The 19,257-nt window shown below is 35.0% G+C and overlaps 1 protein-coding gene across 2 annotated transcripts in view; it reads left to right on the top strand.

Moving 5' to 3' along the window:
- LOC149567400 (protein NLP9-like) overlaps positions 1-17,995 on the top strand; it is a 91,935-nt gene extending 73,940 nt beyond the window's left edge. For both annotated transcript variants that reach the window (XM_089820576.1, XM_089820577.1), the window contains exon 6: positions 16,383-17,995. In XM_089820576.1, coding sequence (XP_089676702.1) covers positions 16,383-17,773 — 1,391 coding nt within the window. In that variant the 3' untranslated portion in view covers positions 17,774-17,995. The remainder of the gene's footprint in view (positions 1-16,382) is intronic.
- The last annotated feature ends 1,262 nt before the right edge of the window (positions 17,996-19,257 follow it).

The raw sequence follows: 19,257 nt of genomic DNA, 5'->3' as shown, positions 1-19,257 counted from the left end.
CGATTTCTACTGAATTTTAAATGAGATTGAATTTGTAATTAATTGAAAGCCAAACCAATAACCATCGAATACATCATAAAGTCATCTGCAGTCAACAAAAGGATCAATAAGTAGGCTGGTTGATAATGTTCGGTAATACTGGGCTTGTTAGTCGATGCATGAAAGATATAAATGATGAATAATTGAATGGTAAACCATGTTATTAGTCTTATTAAACATACTTGGAGTTTATTTGTTACATTTTGCAAATACCGGTGTATCGATTATCACTAGGAAATATTTATCATTTCCATTTGGACGGTACCCACTTTATAAGATTTAATGAAGGATAAGGTATTGATTTTGTGAAAGAAACATAAATTGAACCAATTCCATATATCGAATATTACCGTGAAAGGTATGTAAAACAAACACCAAAGAACATAATATAGAAAATATGTTATTTAATAAGGAAGAGATGTATTTGGCTTGACCCTTCAATCGAGCAAAATAAATAACCCTGGAAAGGAATACTAGAAAATATAAGACATTTCCATCGAAATGAAAAATATTTGGAGCAAAGACACAATTTGAACATACATATCTACCGTCGACGATGTGGAGAATGAAGGAAGGTGCAATTATTAACTTTGCCACCGAAAGGTCAAATAGATGACACTTTGGATAATGAGGCCACCGTGGACTACGAAGGTACATGTCATTTCAGTGCTGAGTATGTGATATTACATATACGATATCCCAATTAAGTTGCCCATTATAAATTAGTGGAGAATCATAAAATAAAACCGATCAAGGCTTTAGGATACGACCCCTTTAAGGTAAGTAATTATGATATATTATGTCTTATTTCAATGTTATAAAGGGGAAGAAATATGATTTAGGAATAAAGGAAAGACTTCAAATGGTAGTCAAAAGGTAAAATGGACCAAACTTGTGGAGTTATTTATTATCCTTGTATTATATTAGTCTCTCTCTCGTATTTTTTTCTTTTTGTGTATTTCTAAATGTACTATCAAAGCTACTTGCTTTGATCTTTTCCTTTCTCTTTGAGTATATTATTGCACGAAAAGGGAGATTGATTTCAGACTTGGAGGGAGTTTGACACCTCTTCAAAGATAACATTGGATGAGCAGTTATGAAGATTGATATTCAGGAGTCTGAAAGTCCATATGTGTGACTACATGGTTTTAATGGGTCTGCCCCCTGCGTACATCATGAGGAAGCGACAACTTCCAAATGATTATCACTTGTATTTGCAAATGTTATTGAAAGGTGACGATCTTACAATAGCTTAATTTTCTATTATGATGGATATCTTACGATGTCTATGTAGATCATGATAGATTATACTTTGCATGGTGGATGTTCATATGGTATGCATTATGAGAATACATGTGCACATATCTTATAAACATTTTGAGTACATGGTGAATGTTATGCAAATTGATGTTCAGGAGGCCATTACACAGAGTACTTGGTGAAATATCATATAAGATGAAATTTAGGAGGCCATTGCTCAAAAAGTACATAGTGAATGTCATGTGAGATGACATTCAAAAGGCCATTACTCCCAATATCATTACTTAAGAGTATTTGGTAAATATCATTGGTTGATATTCTAAAGGCCAATACTCAGGATATCAAATGTGATATCAAAATGTTGAATATCTTATGATTAAAGATATTTCATTGAGTTAATATATAGTCTTGTATTTTTCCTCCCTAACTAAGAGGTAGTATTAATATTAGTGTAGTTTTAGTCGGATAAAACTCTCTCTCTCTCTCTTTCTATATATATATATATATATATATATATATATATATATATATATATATATATATATATATATATATAATATGTGTGTTAAATAAAAAACTATTATATAAAATATTAATGAATAGCCATGTCCCGTGAAGGTACATGTCTATCCATATTTTATCTAATATGATAGAGATGGCTGCCATTTGGAAAGTATATACCTAAAAGGACAATGCAATTACATTTGTGGTGATCCACAAACTTAACAGTACTTGTACTTACTCTTTGGAGATGCTGATTCGCAAAGCATAGGCACTAATTTGGGGGGGCATTGATCTGCAAATCAACATTTGTGTAGACATCAATTAGTGCAAAGTCGAGTTATAAAATCTTGCAAATTAGATGTCAAAAACACACAAACAAAGGCACTGATTTACAAGCAAAGGCAATGATTCGTGAAGATGACACAGCATTAGACATTGATGCTACTCTACAACTTTTACCTGTATATGCACAAAAAATTAAGAAAAATGATTAGGAACTAGGAACTTGGGTCCCATTAGGTGTGCCAAAATCTATTCATGTTTTTCCTTACCTGTATAGTCAAGCTCAAATAAGAAAAATGTTAGATAATATGCATTTAAATAAGGCTAACACAAAATAAAATCATGTAACCTCCGATAAAGCCAAAACAAGTGCACCCAAGACTTGGTTGATTTGATCTTTTGGGAGAATGTGGGTATGCTCTCCTAAACACAATATAGATCCCCAAGTGTATGCACATCTTAAAGACGGGAATGAAGATAATTTGAAAGCTAATGGAGATCATGGAAATTACATGACTAGTATGAGGAACTAGCTTGCAATAATGATTAGATGATGACCATAACGATGCAAATGCAAGATTCAAACTAGCATGATTCAAGAACTAAGATGATATAATATGTTATTTCTATGCAAGGATTTAAGGTATGAAAATAGAACTAAAATGTAATCTCTAAAATGTTCTAGAACTAATTTAGCATGATAACAATGCAACTAGAATGGATGAAAATGTTTGAGGAGAGGCTTCTATTTATATGGTTTTGGAATAAGGATGATGGTTTGGATGAGTTGGAGCCTATATGGAGGCCACATTGGAGACACATTAGCTAAAAGGTATGGCCATGCAAAAGTCAAAGTTTCTCACATGTGTGAACAACTTTAGGAAAAAGGATTGGGACAAAGGTGTAAGGGTATAATTAAAGAAATTAAAGAAGGTAGTTGGGAGTATTGAGAAGGGTTACTCGCATATGTGGGAGAAACCAATTAGGTTAATTTTTTTAGAATCCCATAGATTAGTTATTTAATCTAGGAGGAACCAAAAAGGTAAGTTTAAGGATGACGATGGTGGTAGGTTAGGTTTTAGGTTAGATTTAGGATTCAATCAAAGGGATTTAATAAAATCTTAGGTTAAGATATGGAGGGATTTAAATAAAAATATTTATTTAAATAGGAATAGAAACAAGTTTAATGTGTTAAATCAAATCTACTGCATTAGGGGGAAAATATCTAAATAAAAGTTAAATACTTTAGGTTAAGAGGAAATAATGAACCTATTTAAATTTAATTAAATATGTATAGAAAAGGGGAAATATAATTAATTAATTAAAATCAACTATATGGATAAGGAAATATTAATTAAATTAGATTTAATTAATTAAAGATGTCAAGGGAAATTGATATCTATAGTCCTCAACAAAATCAGCTCAAGTTTTATGGATGCCAAATGTTTAGGACAATATATTTAGCCCCCATTGTAGCAAAGGTATGAGGCGAACTCATGATTACGGTCAAGTAGATTTAATGCATAAGGGTGATATCACCCAAGTTAAGGAGACAAAGAAGTATCAATCTCCCAAGTGACTTGAGCCTTCATTAAATCCAAAACCAAGACAAGCGAGGCATAGAGAGAGAGAGAGAGAGAGCACTATTACTAAGATCTTCCAAGTTCATGAATTTAATTTTCAGCTACCTATGATAAGGAGTTGCAAAAAGGTTTTATTGCTTTACTTTGTTGATTGAAGCATCCTAGACCTATGAAAGGTTGCCATGTACGAAACTTAGAAAGATATAATCATACATTGGATATGTAACTTTAAAAAATGAAACAGTAAATTGCTTCAAATTTAGATGTCAGCAAAAGAACTATAAATTATATTGGTATTTGATAATAATTATCTTGTAATGGAGAATTATTAATTATGAATCCTTAAAGATGGAAAACAAATTCGAACTGAATAACATTATTTTTAAAAACATAGTGTGAGATCCTTGGAGATTAATATATTTTCAATCAATTGCCAAAACTTCAATGCATTGTGCATCTTAAATATTACTATTTCTTTCATACCATCTCCTCTTTGGGATTTAATAAAGGAACTATCCAGTATCAGAAACCTTTGTAAATTTTTTTGTAAAAAAACAGAAAATTGCGAGTCTAGTAGCGTATTTGTTTAGTTCTTGTAGCCTTTATCAACCAAATATCAGCACCTTAAGATGATCCAATGTAATTTCTATGGTTTATCTAAGAAGCCTTTGTAAGAAGTTTATTGATATTCAAGAGATGCTTATATGATCTGTAATTGTTTAGATATGCAATGAAAATCTATGTTCCACCAAGTATTTGGGATGGGGGTACATTGGGACGGGTAGACGCTTTTGGGGGATGGATTTTCTTGAGCCATTTTTGGAGACAAGGGTTGACAATATAAAAATACATTTTAAAATAACAGAAATAATAATTAATTTCAAATATTCATGCAATAACTTTGATAAGACATTCATTATATCGATGTGTATATTATAGAATCCTTAAAACACGACAGTAGAGTTCAAATGAGAGTTGAAACAATTATTATTTAATTGCTTCCATAATTATCGTCAATGCGGATATATGATAAAAAATTTAAAAAGTAATACCATATACATCATAATGCTCAAAGCTGCATGTTTCCACTACAAATATCAAAATGACACAGTGACATGTCAAAAACATAGTGACGGAAAAGTATGAGGCTGCCTTTAATTTGCATCTCCCAATGCTACATCAAAATCAAAGTTTGACTTTGAATCACTTGCACAATGAGTATGAAGGGTTGGCTCATCTTATGAATATCCAACCAATCCCTGTTGTATCTCCTATTCAATTTGGGTAGCGCCCTCTAGATCAACATCCCACCATAAATGTGAAGTCTACATAGTACTGGTACGCTATGTTAGGTGATCGAGTCCTAAAGCATAAAGTTCTACCACTAACTTCTTTGCACATCTAGAGGTCAACTTATTCCTCTTGATAAAGTGAACAAAGTTGCATGCGGATTGATTCCTCTTTGCAGCAGAGGAAGTAACAACCTATGCAAGGAGGCAAGTAGCGAGCATGCTCAAATTTAGCGCATCTTTGCTATGCCATGTCCACCATCCAGTAGGATTAAATTGAGCTAATGTAGCTTTCACTATCTCCACCTTCAGTTTACTGAATGTTGGACTGTGGAGAATGGTAAGTGCAAGCCATTCTGTGTGAAGTAAACTTGACTCCATCATAGCCAAAAAATTCAAAAATCCATCCACCAATCCTTCCTTGGGCAATATCGTTGTTGGGCTTCTTTTCAAGCAAGCTTCTCATTGCCTGGCTATCCGTTCTAATTGTAAATTTTACTGATTTGAGAAATATTTTGAATTTCAGAGATATGATATCCGCATTCTGTCTCAGTAAAGGTTCCTGATCTATATCTGCACATACAACTTTATCCATTTTCTTCTTGCTGCATAAGCACAATTGACCAAGTAATATCAAAAGCATCAGTGCAAAAAAATAATGGTACATCAGGAACTGGTATTTGAGGAGAAGGCAAATTTTGGCATTTTGAATTGATTCTTTGAACTGCCTCTGTGGCATTGAGTGACCATCTGTCTTTGCTTTCCCTGAGGTCTTTCAGGATTGATATCTTATCTTCTGCAAGACGTTTATAGAATGAAGATACATAATTCGGGCAACCAAGAAACCTTTGAATTTTCTTTTTGTCCTGCAAAATATTAGGAAGTTCTTCAATGCGTTGCAAGATATGGGGCTGAACCTGAACTTATCCTTTGTTTAGATGTAATTCTAGGAAATTAATTTGATCTTTTCCAACTACCATTTTCATAGCTGATAAGCATATGCCATGCCTTATTATTGCTTCAAAAAGTTCTTCAAGGTGTCGCAAATGTTCTGTTGTTGAATTAGAGAATTCAATAATGTCACCAATATAAACTGCACAAAAATCTTATAAATGTTTAAGTGCCTGATCCATTCTTGCTGAAAATATGCTGGTGCTGTGCAAAGACCAAATAGCGTGACATTCCATTCATATAAGCCTTGAGAGACTGAAAATGCAGTCTTATAACTATCTGATTCTTTTACCTTTATTTGCAAAAGTCCCGATTTGCTAGCAAATTTTGAATATACCTTCTTGTTAGCAGCTCTTCTAATCAAATCAGTACTAAAATACATTTGATGATTAAATGGAAGGATGATATCATTTAGAGGCTTGTAATCGATGCAAAAACCTTTTTTTCCTCTCTTTTTCAGCTCTTTTAATGATCCAAAATGTTGAACAAGAGAATGGACTTTTGCTAGGACGCATGAAGTATCTTTCAAGTAATTCATTCAAATGTTCATCCATTTCTTTTACTTCAGATGGGCTCATTAGATAGGCTGGTTCATGACGAATTATAGACTGACATTGTGGTTGTATCTAGATTTCACATTCCTCATGCTCTTGTGACCAAAACTGTAAGGGAATGACAGTGCAACATTCAGATTCAAATCTGTTTTTAATTTCTTCAAACATATTAACATGCGATTCTGTGAGTTCTTTCACTCATTCTTTCTTTGTTCATTTCTCACTTTGCTCAAACTTATGATTAACAACTTTTAAGGCAGGAATTTCTACCTGGCCATCTTCATGCCTCAAGGAAATTTATGATTCCAAAATTGGAGTGGTTCATATGTTGTGAGAAACAAATATTCTAGCAAAACATCATTTTCTAAATTATCATATTCAATGAAATCCGTAGCAAACATTTTACCCATGATTTCCACATGTACATCTTGAGCATACCTCCATATGAATCCTTTCATTGTTGATTGCTTAACTATGAGGAATTAGGTCGTGGCTTCCAAAATTCAAGGGGAATGGCATTTGTCTTGGCTAAAGACCGAGACGATCTTGTGTCAACAAAAACATCCATCAGAATCTTTTTGAACCTTGGAAAACGAAAATTAATTCTAATGTAATTCCCATCGTTAGCCAGTAATAGAGAACATGATTTATCTCCCGTCCTTTGTATGAGATTATTGTCATTAGTGCTACTTTCTGCTTAGTTGCTGATTCGTGACAAGAATCCGATTTGGGCACGGAATCGGATCCATGGATTCGGGGATTTTTTATTTTCCCAAATATGATTTGTGGAGGATTCGTGCATATATATATATATATATATATATATATATATATATATATATATATATATATATATATATATATATGCATTATATATACTAAAAAATAAGAGAAATATACATAATTCTAAAACTAAATCATTTCATAGTATGCATCTATGAATCTAGTATACTTGATCAATGACATTGATAATTAATCTATTTTCATGATTATAAAGAAAATCAACACATTCATGATTATAGATAGTAAATGAACTTGCATTGTGATTTAGAGGGTCGTTTTTAGGGTTTAGGGCCTTTAGAAAAAAAATTAAAATTAAAAAATGAGGCTGGGCCCACTTTTTTGCAAATTTTTTTGGACCCTGCCATGGATTCACGCAGATCCGCGCGTGGATCCTCGAAGATCCGGGCAGGATCTGTAATCCTGCCTATGGATCCATAAGGATCTGCGCTCAAGGATCCATACGCGGATCTGGATCCGAATCGGACCTGAATCCGGATCCGAGGGTAAATGCATGAATCCGGTAACTAGGACTTTCTGTTTGTGTGTCCTCGCTCTTTTGAGTTTTTGGCTTAGACTCAGATTTTGCTGCTTGGCCTTAAATAATACATCTCTCAACTCCCATTGAGGCAGAAATGTTTCTAATTTCTGTTTGCTGAGTTTTCAGTGGATGCTTAATGTTATCCATATCGTTGAGAAGCAGATCAAGCTTTTTGAATACAGTGATGATGTCAGTATTGCCTGTGTCATCATGCTGTGATGTAGAAGGCTTGTCATTCTACCATGGTGGCCTTATAACTATGGTCTAGGTGCATGGTAGCCTTATTTCTTGTTTTTATTTGGAAGACCCGTGTTTGGGTTCTTGTTGCTATTTCAGCTGCCTCTGGAGCTCTTCTTGTTTAGATTATAATTTTTTCAAGTTTGCTAGATGTTTTCTGACAACATTCTTCCTTTGCTCCTTTGTCCCTGTGGTCTTGTAGGGATCTTTAGATTTCTCAATCTGGACTTTTAACTCAATGTCTTCTACGGTATCTTTGAGTATAGAGACTAAGTAATCTTCATCTTCAGAAGATTCAGAGGTAGAGGATGATTGCCTGTCAGAATACCTTGCTGTGTCTTTTAAATCCTTAAGGGCCCACTGGGCTACTGGAATTTGATATTCCAGATTTTCTATTCTGGAATTTGTTATTCTGGATTTATTATTCCAGACCCATTTGTTTGACCTGGAATTAGATTGGGGAAGATCTTTTTTTTTCCATTTGGTTCTACGATACTAAAAATGAAAAAAGATTAAGCATTGTTAATCAGATACAAGTCTTTTCTGACTAACAATCCTACAATACTTAGCCAGTTCAAAGGATTTTCTGATTGAATTAATCAGAACCAATGTTGGCACCTGTGCTTGAGTTCTGGAAGTAGAAGTACGTTGCTTTCCTGTTGAGATCATAAAATCAATTTCAAACGCTGCTGAAGCAGCTCTTTCCTTCAAATCAAATTTGTAATCACAGTCTCATGACATTGTGTCTTGTTCCACTGTTCCTGAACTTGGAAGACAGCAGCCTCTGTAGTTATACAGTCTCTAGACAGTGTATATAATAACAGGCGCACTGAGAGGAGGTCTCAGAAAATAATGTTTGGAAATAGTTCCCGTGGTTAGGAATATAATCCTGACTCCAAGCCCACGATCTGCATCATGCAAAGCAAAACACCTTACATAGAGGTAGAACAAATAATACCTGGCAGCCATGATGGAAAATACCAGGAAGAGGCGAAATAAAATGAGCAGAGTGCAAAGGCGGCAATGTTGATTTTGCCCCAAAATGAAAACAAAATTAGTTAGTGGATGTGATTTTTTCTTAATTTCAATTTACTCCAATGCTCATTTTTGTCAAATTGGAATTAGAATGGGAATTTGATCAATTCCACCTATTTTGATGGAAGATGGAACTCCAGTTTTGGGGGCTAATTGGGGATACCAAATTCTAACTTATCCGAATTCCAATTCTGATTTTGGGTACCCAAACACTAGATTCTGGCAACCAAACAGGCTCTAAATTTTGGTATGTAACCTGACTTAGAAATAACCTCAATTAATTCATATAGATCATTTTCCTCAAAGGAAACATTGCTACTGTCTATTACCTCCCAATCCCAATATTCATATTCAAACATGGCTTAGATCTTTGTACCAGGATTTAGCTTTTTAGGACAGTTTGTAGCTTAGTGAGGTCCTTTACAGATAAAATAAAAAATTATGTCTAGAAGCATATTTGTTTAGTTCTTTTAGCCTTTATCAACCAAATATCAACACTATTAAGAAGATCCAGAACAATTTATATGTCTTATCTAAAAAACCTCTGTAAGAAGTTTCCTTGTATTCAAGAGATGCTTATATGATCTGTAGTTGTATAGATATGTAATAAAAATCTATGTTCTGTTTAAGTTTTTAGGACGGGGGTACATTGAGATGGGAAGATGCTTTTTGCGGATGGATTTTTTTGAGCCATTTTTTGGAGACGACAAGGGATGACATTAGAAATATACATTTTTTAAAAATATAAGGCAGTTTTAAATATTTATACAATAACATTGATAAGGCATTCATCATATTGACATATATATTATAGAATCCTTAAAACACAACAACAAAGTTGAAAAGAGAGTTGAACTAATTAATATTTACTTGCTTCCATAATTATCTCTAATGTGCATATATGATATAAAATAAAAAAATAGTAATACTGTATACACATAATGCCTGAGGGCTATATGTTTGCACTACAAATATCAAATTGACACCATGACTAATGTCAAAAACATTGTTATAAAAACTATGAAGCTGCCTTCAATTTTCATCTTGAGCAAGATGGCAAGTTCTTTCTTTTGGGAAGTCAGGTTACGCGGCAATGAGAAGTTTAGCTCCAATATAGTTGGAGGTAAATTAGTTGTTCCCACCATAGTTTCTTAGTTTGGCCCATCAAGATAGAGCTAACCTCAGTAATCCTGCTTGGACAAAACGGAAGATATTGTCTTTAATTTTCATATCTCAACACTGCATCAAAATCAAAGTTTGACTTTGAGTCACAACCACTATGAATGTGTATTAAGGGTTGGCTCATCTTATGAATATCCAACCTTTCCCTGTTGTGTCTCTAATCAATATGGTAGCACCCTTTAGGTCATCCCACCATAAAGCTAGAGTCCACTTAGTACTAGTACTCTGTTAGACAATCGAGTCCTAATACATAAAGCACTACCACTAACTTCTTTGCACGTCTGAAGGTCAACCTATTCCTCTTGATAAAGTGAATAAAGCTGCATGTGGACCAATACCTCTTTGCAGCAGAGGAACTAACAACCTTTGAAAGGAGGCAAGTAGCGAGCATCCTCAATTTTGGTGCATCTGTCCATGCCATGACCACCATCCAGTAGGATTAGTTAGAGCTAATGTAGCTCTAACTATCTCCACCTTTAGTTTGATGAATGCTGGACTGTAGAGATTGGTAAGTGCAAGCTGTTTTGTGCAAAGTAATCTCAACTCCTTAATTGAATACATCTTTCTAAGGGCCTTAGTTAATCCTTATTTCACCTCTTCATCATCACAAGGAGGCAACCTACCAACTTTAGTGCATATCCTTTCAGATCAAGAGGAAAGGCTGTCATATGAAGTGCAGTGTTCAGAGTGTTCCATCGTTGCATAACAACAGGCTTGATGTGTTCATTTAATTTGAATTAGGGTCCATGTTACAAATTGCTTGCCAAACCATTCTACGCCACAAAAAGATTACATTTCCATTTCTGTGTGCCACCACTTTAGCTGTAAGGAGTGAAACTCTGATTGCAAATTGTTTTAGTGGGGACTTTGGATCATACGGACCCCAAACTATACCAAAGTCTCAAAGGGGCAAACAATAGAAGGTACTCCTAGTGCAACATAAGGAGGTTCAGATTGGGCTTCTGAATTAGCCCCATGCTCACTTCCCCTCTCTTATGCTCAGGGTCATACTCAGATGAACTTCAACTTTCCTCATGCAATTCCAAGTCTTCTCCACTTTGACTCGAAGCCATTTAGACACTGCATTTCACAAAGTAATAAATTTCAGCCTAGTTAGTAATTTAAAAAATAAATTAAATAACTAGTTTCCGGCTATGTTAGAAATTGATATAAGTTTCAGCCTAACTTAATAACTTTTTTTTTAACATAATGCATTCAAAATTTCCACTTTCAAACATTTAGATTTATGAATCATGACTTATCATTTGTAATTTAAAAAAAAATAACAATGCATTCAAAGTATCAAAGTTCAAACAAGTCATGAAAATAAAAAAAACTATCAACTAGAATCTGAAACTCAAACAATGCATTCAAATTTCAACATTTAGTTTCAAATTTTTTTTAACAAAAACAAAAATCTGAAAATAAAACAAACAAAATAGTAGAAACCCTACCTTGTGCTTGTTGAATCACTTGCAAAATAGAAACTTCTTGCTCCTATTGATCTTGCAATTACTTGCAAAATAACTCTTCAAGCTCTTTCAAATTCTTTTTCTCACCTTCCTTTCAGCTGTTGCAAAGATATGAATGCCAAATGAAGTTTATGGGTCTTACAAAGGCTTAGATGGCCCTATATGGGACACACATCCTTTTAGGGTTCCTTAGATACTAATTATAGGAAGAAAAAAGTACTTTAAAAAGTTTTCTTTTTTGCATGTTGCTGCCGACTGCACCCCGTCGTTTCAGGTGTGGTCAAGGGACACTAGGGGTGTCTCTAAGCACCATCCCCTGACACTTGTACCTCAGGGCACCCGTGCGGTGCAAGGACAGATGCAGCTGTGATTTGAGTGTGGTGGGGGTGCTCGGGTGCATGGAGTACCAGTCCTAGGGATGTCCCCGCAACTTGTACTCATGATTTTTGCCGAGGTGCACATCCCCAGGTTTTACTGCAAATATCCCTCCACTGCAGGTGACAACACTGCATACAAGGTAAGTTATGCAAACCCACAAGGAATTCTTCCATATTGTCATGTGCTCTTGCAAGACAGCTCCAAAGGGGGTAGCATAGGTATGATACTGCTGTAATTAACCAAAAATTTATTGTAAATGGAAAGCTATGATACTGCTGTACTTAACCAAAAATTTAGGACCAGTTGTAACCTTTCTTTTGTTTCCTTGGTAATCCTCAAAACCTGATGTGTTTTTCACTCCCATCCAACTCCAAGGTGTAATATACGTATAATAGCTGCTCCAATGGAATCTCCAAGACTTAGCATGAATGTTGAGCATTGCAATGCTCATAATAGCCTCAGAAGTGGCTGGAAAAACTATCCACGGAGTCTGAAACTGTGAACTCTCACTGTCTTGACCAAGAAGAACTTGCCAACTCTCTAGTATTAGGGCAAACCACAAAATTATATGACTGGTCTGCAACCAATCAGCGAGCTCACAACTAAACATTTGGGCCTTCCCTTTTGCCACAACACTCTCAGATTTACTCATCTGCTCACTGCTCTTATCCCAATTTAGGAACTCTCTCCAATCCCTTCCTTTGGTGATGGGCCATAGAATCACTAATTCGTCAGTAAGAGAAAGTGCTGTACTATTAGTTCTACAATTTAGTACCTTATTCCTCCAAAGATCGCTCCTACCATTCCCAACTACAATGCTACAGTCAAGAGCTATTTCATTTTCCAATTCAAAGAGTGGATTCCCATTAACCATGTCAACACCCACTTCAAAGTTCAAACAAGGGTTTATCAACAAACCTCAAGAATTTACCTTTCCCATTAAACTCATGCACAAACAAGCTGTCATTAGCACAACTGCGGATTGGTTCACTTACCTCACACTCTTCAATTGCTATTGTGAAATCATCCCAAAGGCAATCTGAATTTCCATCTTTTTCCTCATGTTTAACATCCTCAATTTGAGTAACAATGTTGGAAGACTCGGCCACATTATTATTTTTCATTTGAAAAGGATGGTTCCTCATGATGAAGCACAAATTTAGGGCTGCTGTTGCTGAAATCTGAAAAGATCTTTTCTATCTCAGTGTTGTTATTAGTCCTTTCTTAATGTCTATCTGGAAAGAAGAAACTGCGACTGCACTACAGTCAGAAATAGGTCCATTACAAGAGAGATCTATATCATATGTAGGATACATCACACATCACACCTGGGTCCCAAATGCATCATTGCTGATTACTCTACTCAGGTTATGTGATCTAAAGCCCTTTTTTTCAATACATTCCAAATTTTTTGAGTTTCCATTAGGTGTATGAACATCATCTAACTCAACAATTCCCAAACTATGGTTTGATTCCTTGAAAAGATGAGGTAAAGGTGATGAAACAGTGCTAGACTCAATTCAAGGGAAACAAAATGAATTCATACCTTCTTGTGGCTGATCTATTGTAGCTGGTTCTTTAATCTCAATGACAGTATTTTCTTCAATTCTCATATGCTATTCCGCTGGGAGCACAGGAGTGCACCCAACAATATTGGTAGCTCCATAAATATTAAGGAAGTCATTATGCACCACCTGAACTACTGATTTTTATTCTTGAATAACAAACCCATCAATGGGAAGTGCACACATCATAGGAATCATCATCAACATTCTCAAACTCCTCACTTGTAGTTTTTCTATTGTCTTCCCGAGCAAATAGATCAAAAGCTATCATATAATACTTCCTCTTTGCAAGCTTAGTCTTGTACCATAATCTTGGATGATGGTTCTATTAGAAAGTAAAGTCCACCAAGATAACTGAGGGGGGTGATGGGGTGAATCAGTTATGAGCTTAAAAACAACTCTCACTATCTTTATTAATTCTGAAACATGTAAACAATAGATGCAACAACCATAGAAAGATAACCATGCATAGTAACACCAGATATGTAACTAGGGAAGCCCTTGATCAAAGGGAAAACCTGAGTGGGAATGATGCCCACAAGATGATGTACTAATATAAAATTTCCTTGTGAAAGGATAGGCTCTGTTAGGAGTCAATGAAATATAATTAGTACATAAGAGTCCCTATTAGGAGACTTTGAATCCTTGTTAGAAGTTGAAAGGAGGACAATTGAACCTACTGACCAAAAGCCTTGGAAATAGTCTTCACTAGACAATCTTCTACATAAACATATCCAAGATCTCTGAACTGACTAAACACCAATTCCTTTGCCAATACAGTTCCTTTGAAGCTCACAGTACATCCACAACATAAATCTCTGCTCCGATCAAATAGATATTTGCATTGAAGCTTGCATACACAATAACCATCCACATTGGATCACACTTTCAAGTTCGTATAACAAAATGATCTCACTGATGATTACAACCAAGGAAACAACCTTTCCTTTATACCAAGTCCTAAAGCAAGTATTGAGTTGGCCTTGAGGATTTCCCAATTTACAATAATCATATATCTTTAAGATATTACGTTATGCGTTACATTACAACTATACTCTTTCCACAATGATTTTTACAATAGTTGGCTCATAGGAAATAGTGTTCTGAATAGTCTTTAATAAGTCAGCTAAAACTGCATATCTGATTTCGCCTTCTGGAACATAGTATCTTCAATATGTCTCTGACCATCCTTGAAATGCACTTAGCTAGATTCCATCTTTGTAAAAACATATAGTCATTTTCCCAGTACCCGCTTACCAGAAACTCTCTCTAAAAGCAATGTCTAGAAAACTTCACATAACTCTACCAAAACTGAAAATCTCTTTTCGCAAGCATAGACATAGCATTAGGACAGTCTTCGGAAGCTATCTTCAAGTGCACATAACATAATTCGTTGACTGTTGACCGTGCCAAACAATTCTTCCTTTGTAACTCTGGAACTCTTCACAGAATAAAGTGTATGTTGACATCAATGACAAACTTTCTCATGAATGCAATACATAAGCTCTGAATTATGTCTCCAGCATTGCTAACATACTCCCCCATAGGAATACCATTGGCATTCTTGCTAACAGGTTCGTGAAACTATTGAAAGGTAATTCTTCCTTAATTGTTTGAGACAAAGTTATTGGTCTGGATCTTGGTCCAGATGTGGGTGCAAGAACGTGGTACGTGTATATGTGAATTTCTTTTGTGGGGGTTGGGGGGTTGGATATGTTTGGGTATGGGTGTGTATGTCTGTACAAAATAATTAAAGAAATATACAGAATTAAATCATTTGAGAGCATGATACTTCATCATTGATCAATACCAAATGCCAAATATAAATATTAAATGCCAATTGATAGTTCACAAATATTCAAATAAGTGATATCATATATGTCTATGTTCACGATTCCAGTGAAAATTAGAAAATCATTACAATTACAAAATGTTGTTCATGATTCATCAATCATCAAAAGGATTGTCAAAAAAATCATCTATTGGGTTTTCATCTTCAGCTGTTGCAAATTCAGGATCATTTGAACCCAAAGCGGTTCCACCCATACTAGATGCACCATGTGTAGGGATGTAACCATCATCATCATAAGCTTGTTCATATAAACATGAGTGAAACTTTCACCTACACACCTACATTACGCTTGCTGTTCCCAACTTAGGTACATCATTTGTTCTCATGGCAATAGATAGATGCAAAACTATGATAAAGTGATATTGGAACCCCGACAGAATGATGCTAAAAAAGAATATATAATAAATTTGATGAATGGTGTGAAAGTATGTGAAAATTCAGAGCAATTTCCCAAACATTAGGCATTTTCATAGCCCAGCTTCAATAATGGAGTTCTAGTAGTTGGCAATTGAAATATGAAAATTCTCAATTCCACAAGTTGATTGGGATGAAAACTCGAAGGGCCAATTTTTATAGTCATTGGGATTTGTCACATGCATGATTTGGATTTACATTAAATATTTGTTAAAAATCACAGATATAAAGTACCTTAGGCATGAGTTAGATGATCTGTGATTTAAGGTTCTGTTATATCAAAAATTGGCTGACACATTCTGTTCAAATTTTTCTGTTTCTTGATAATGTGGTGAAAAGTGTTCATCTGTATCTTGTGGTGAGGAAACTCAAACTTAAGTTGTTTTGTTCATGGCATACCGCCATATTTTCAATGGTGTTAAGTTGATGCTAGACTCATTAAATTGTTTATTTTATATTTGCAGTGTGCCCCACGACATTGAAAAGGATATGCCGACAGCATGGAATTGCAAGGTGGCCATCACGCAAGATAAATAAAGTTAACCGATCTTTACAGAAGCTCCAGGGTGTCATTGACTCAGTGCAGGGGCCAGATGGAACTTTGAAATTAAATGCCATTACAAGTGACATACTGACTGCAGCTTCCAGGGTCCAAGATTTGCAGATGTTTACCAGTATCCCATCTTCTCAGGGAAGCTTACCAGTTTCATGGCCCTCTGCACAGGAGTTTGTAATAAGCCAAGCTGTGCCAGGTGAAGCAACCATTCCTATGATGGAAACTATGTCGACTCAGAATGAAGAAATTATAAAGGATGTGCCCCTGAAAGAATCTTCTGCTGGATTGGAATTCTTATCTTCTGTGAAGGCAACTCCAGGGGCACAAGGTGGCAGTGATACTCACATGCAAAGCCTCCCAGCTGATGGAAGCATTTCATCAATGCAGGATGATTTATTTGGACAGAATTCTGGAGGGAGTTCCCAGCAAGGATCATTGAGTAATACAAAAGGGAAAAAAGCGCTAAGTATGACTACAGATAAAAATTCTCACTCAGCACAGTTGACTCGTCAAAAAGGTGTGAGAACCATGAGTTCTATTCATACACCCTTTACTGAAAGGTGTCAGTGTGTGACAAGCACATCTGATACTAGTGATGAATTAAGTTCAATTCATTTCAGCAGAGAAAATCAGCAGAAGTCTTTCCAGCAAAGGTCCACAGAGGGAATTTCGGAAAGCTATTTACAATTTAGAAATCATTTGCAAGGAGAAAAACATTATCATTTAGATTTGAAGGAGATTGAGGAGCATATGAACTTGCAGGATGCTAACAACCGTGTCACTTCTAGAACCTCGAGTGTGGTTGATCTGGCTAATGACAGAGAATCTAGTTTTTATCCTATAGACGAAGAGCTTTATGGGGAGAAAATAATTCTCCGCAGCTCTTCAGCTATTACAAATTCTTCAAATGGTTCTGAGTCTTCACACTTGCATTCAAGTGATTGTGGTTCACCCACCGAGAGCATTGCAGATATTTCACGTAAAGAAATACTTATTAAAGGTGAGAATTCAAGAACTACAGTGAAGGCAACATATAAAGAAGACACAGTTCGATTCAAACTGCCATCAACTTCTGGATATTCTGAATTATGTGAGGAGGTAGCTCAACGATTTAAGATGGCAATAGGCACATTTCAGCTCAAGTACCTAGATGATGATGATGAGTGGGTGATATTGACATGCGATGCTGATTTGCTAGAGTGTATAGATGTAATGAACTTTTCTGGTCGGTGTGCAATTAAGCTTTTGGTTCGTGATTTGGTCGTTGATGCTGGGAGCTCTAGTGAAATCTTAAGATGAATCTTGTTTTTACTCTAGTTTTGGGGATTCTAACTTATGTGGGATTTCTCATCTCCACTGTATGATTCTCTGCACTCATACATTGCTGGATGCACTAAGAGATTAATCTGTTAAATTTCCTCTTTAAGTGCTAAGCACAGGCAATCATGAGCGTACGCATATCTTAATGTAAATGAAAAGGAAAATGGGAATGCTTTACAAATGATTATCCATATGGAAAAACGTTGTCTCAGTTTTGCTAGCTTCATTGTGTATAAATGTGGATGGGATCTTCATTTTTGGTTGAATGAACTCTTCAAAATTTTACAGCTATCACCTATTGCTATACAGTATCACCAGTCATGTTCTGTATAATATTGCAAAGCATGTTATCGCATCATCATCTTAGTTAATGGGACTTACAAGTTAAGATACTGACCTTGTGACATTCCGCTTAGATATTTACCGGGACTGGCATCTAAGATTGGAGGTATGGAATGGCATATAGAATGGAGTGCATCACCAGTTCAGGCACTCGTTCAATGTGAGGGTCTTTGGGTACTATCCCAGTGAAGGTGTATTGGTGCTTGACCTTAAGGTTGAGAATTCAAACGACCCTTTACCATTTAAGTTGCTTATTTAACATTCATTATTTTATGACTGATACTTGGACTGATCAGAGAAAAACAGTTATATTTCAAAGAGGTGGATTGGCATGGCCTGGTTTTATATGGAGCTTGGTCAGAAGGTTCAATACTTGAACTATATAAAGAAAAGTTGAAGAACTCCCCATGGGATTTCATACGCGCAAGAAAAGAGCTACCTAGCTTAGACCTAGTTGAATATCAAGTCTCAATATACTAATTATTTTTTCTTGTCACTATAAATTCATATTTAACTTAATTGAAATTGCACTTTAAAAAAAATATTACATCTTAAATCTAATTTTTTATTTTAATACTTTGATGAGAAAAGAAATTTTATAGTTTAAAATATGAATCATATATCTATTTTTAAATTACATATTACAATAGAAATATAACCTAAGATTTCTATAAATAATAGTACAAAATCATCTTTAAACCAACTTGGACGAAAATGCAATAACAATTTACATAAACTAGTCCTTTTAATATTTAAAACACTTTTAAAAAATTGCCTAATCCAATGCCCTCTTTTGCAAAAAGAATAGTGAGTGAACGATTTTTATTATTTTATTATTATTATCGTTACTCCGAACAGTTGAGATACAACAGTTGTTTCAAAATTGCGTATTTAGGCAAATGGAAATTAAATATGTTTAGTTTTTTTTTCTTTCCGGCTTATGAATCTTGCAAGTTAAGGACCTTAAAAATGAAATGACAGAAACTTTGGATAAGAATGGTGGTGTAAAGATATACTGACATGATGAGATGCCTTCGTTAAATCATCTAAATAAATGCAATTAATGATGTCCACCTACATTTTTCTATTTTTTGAAGTAGGAAAATAGAATAACTCGTGAC

The sequence above is a fragment of the Cupressus sempervirens genome, chromosome 3 (assembly GCF_028749045.1).
Source record: "Cupressus sempervirens isolate cs-2001-9-10 chromosome 3, ASM2874904v1, whole genome shotgun sequence".
NCBI lineage: Eukaryota > Viridiplantae > Streptophyta > Pinopsida > Cupressales > Cupressaceae > Cupressus > Cupressus sempervirens.
The sequence above is the reverse complement of the archived record's forward strand: the minus strand, read 5'-3'. Positions and strand labels throughout refer to the sequence as shown.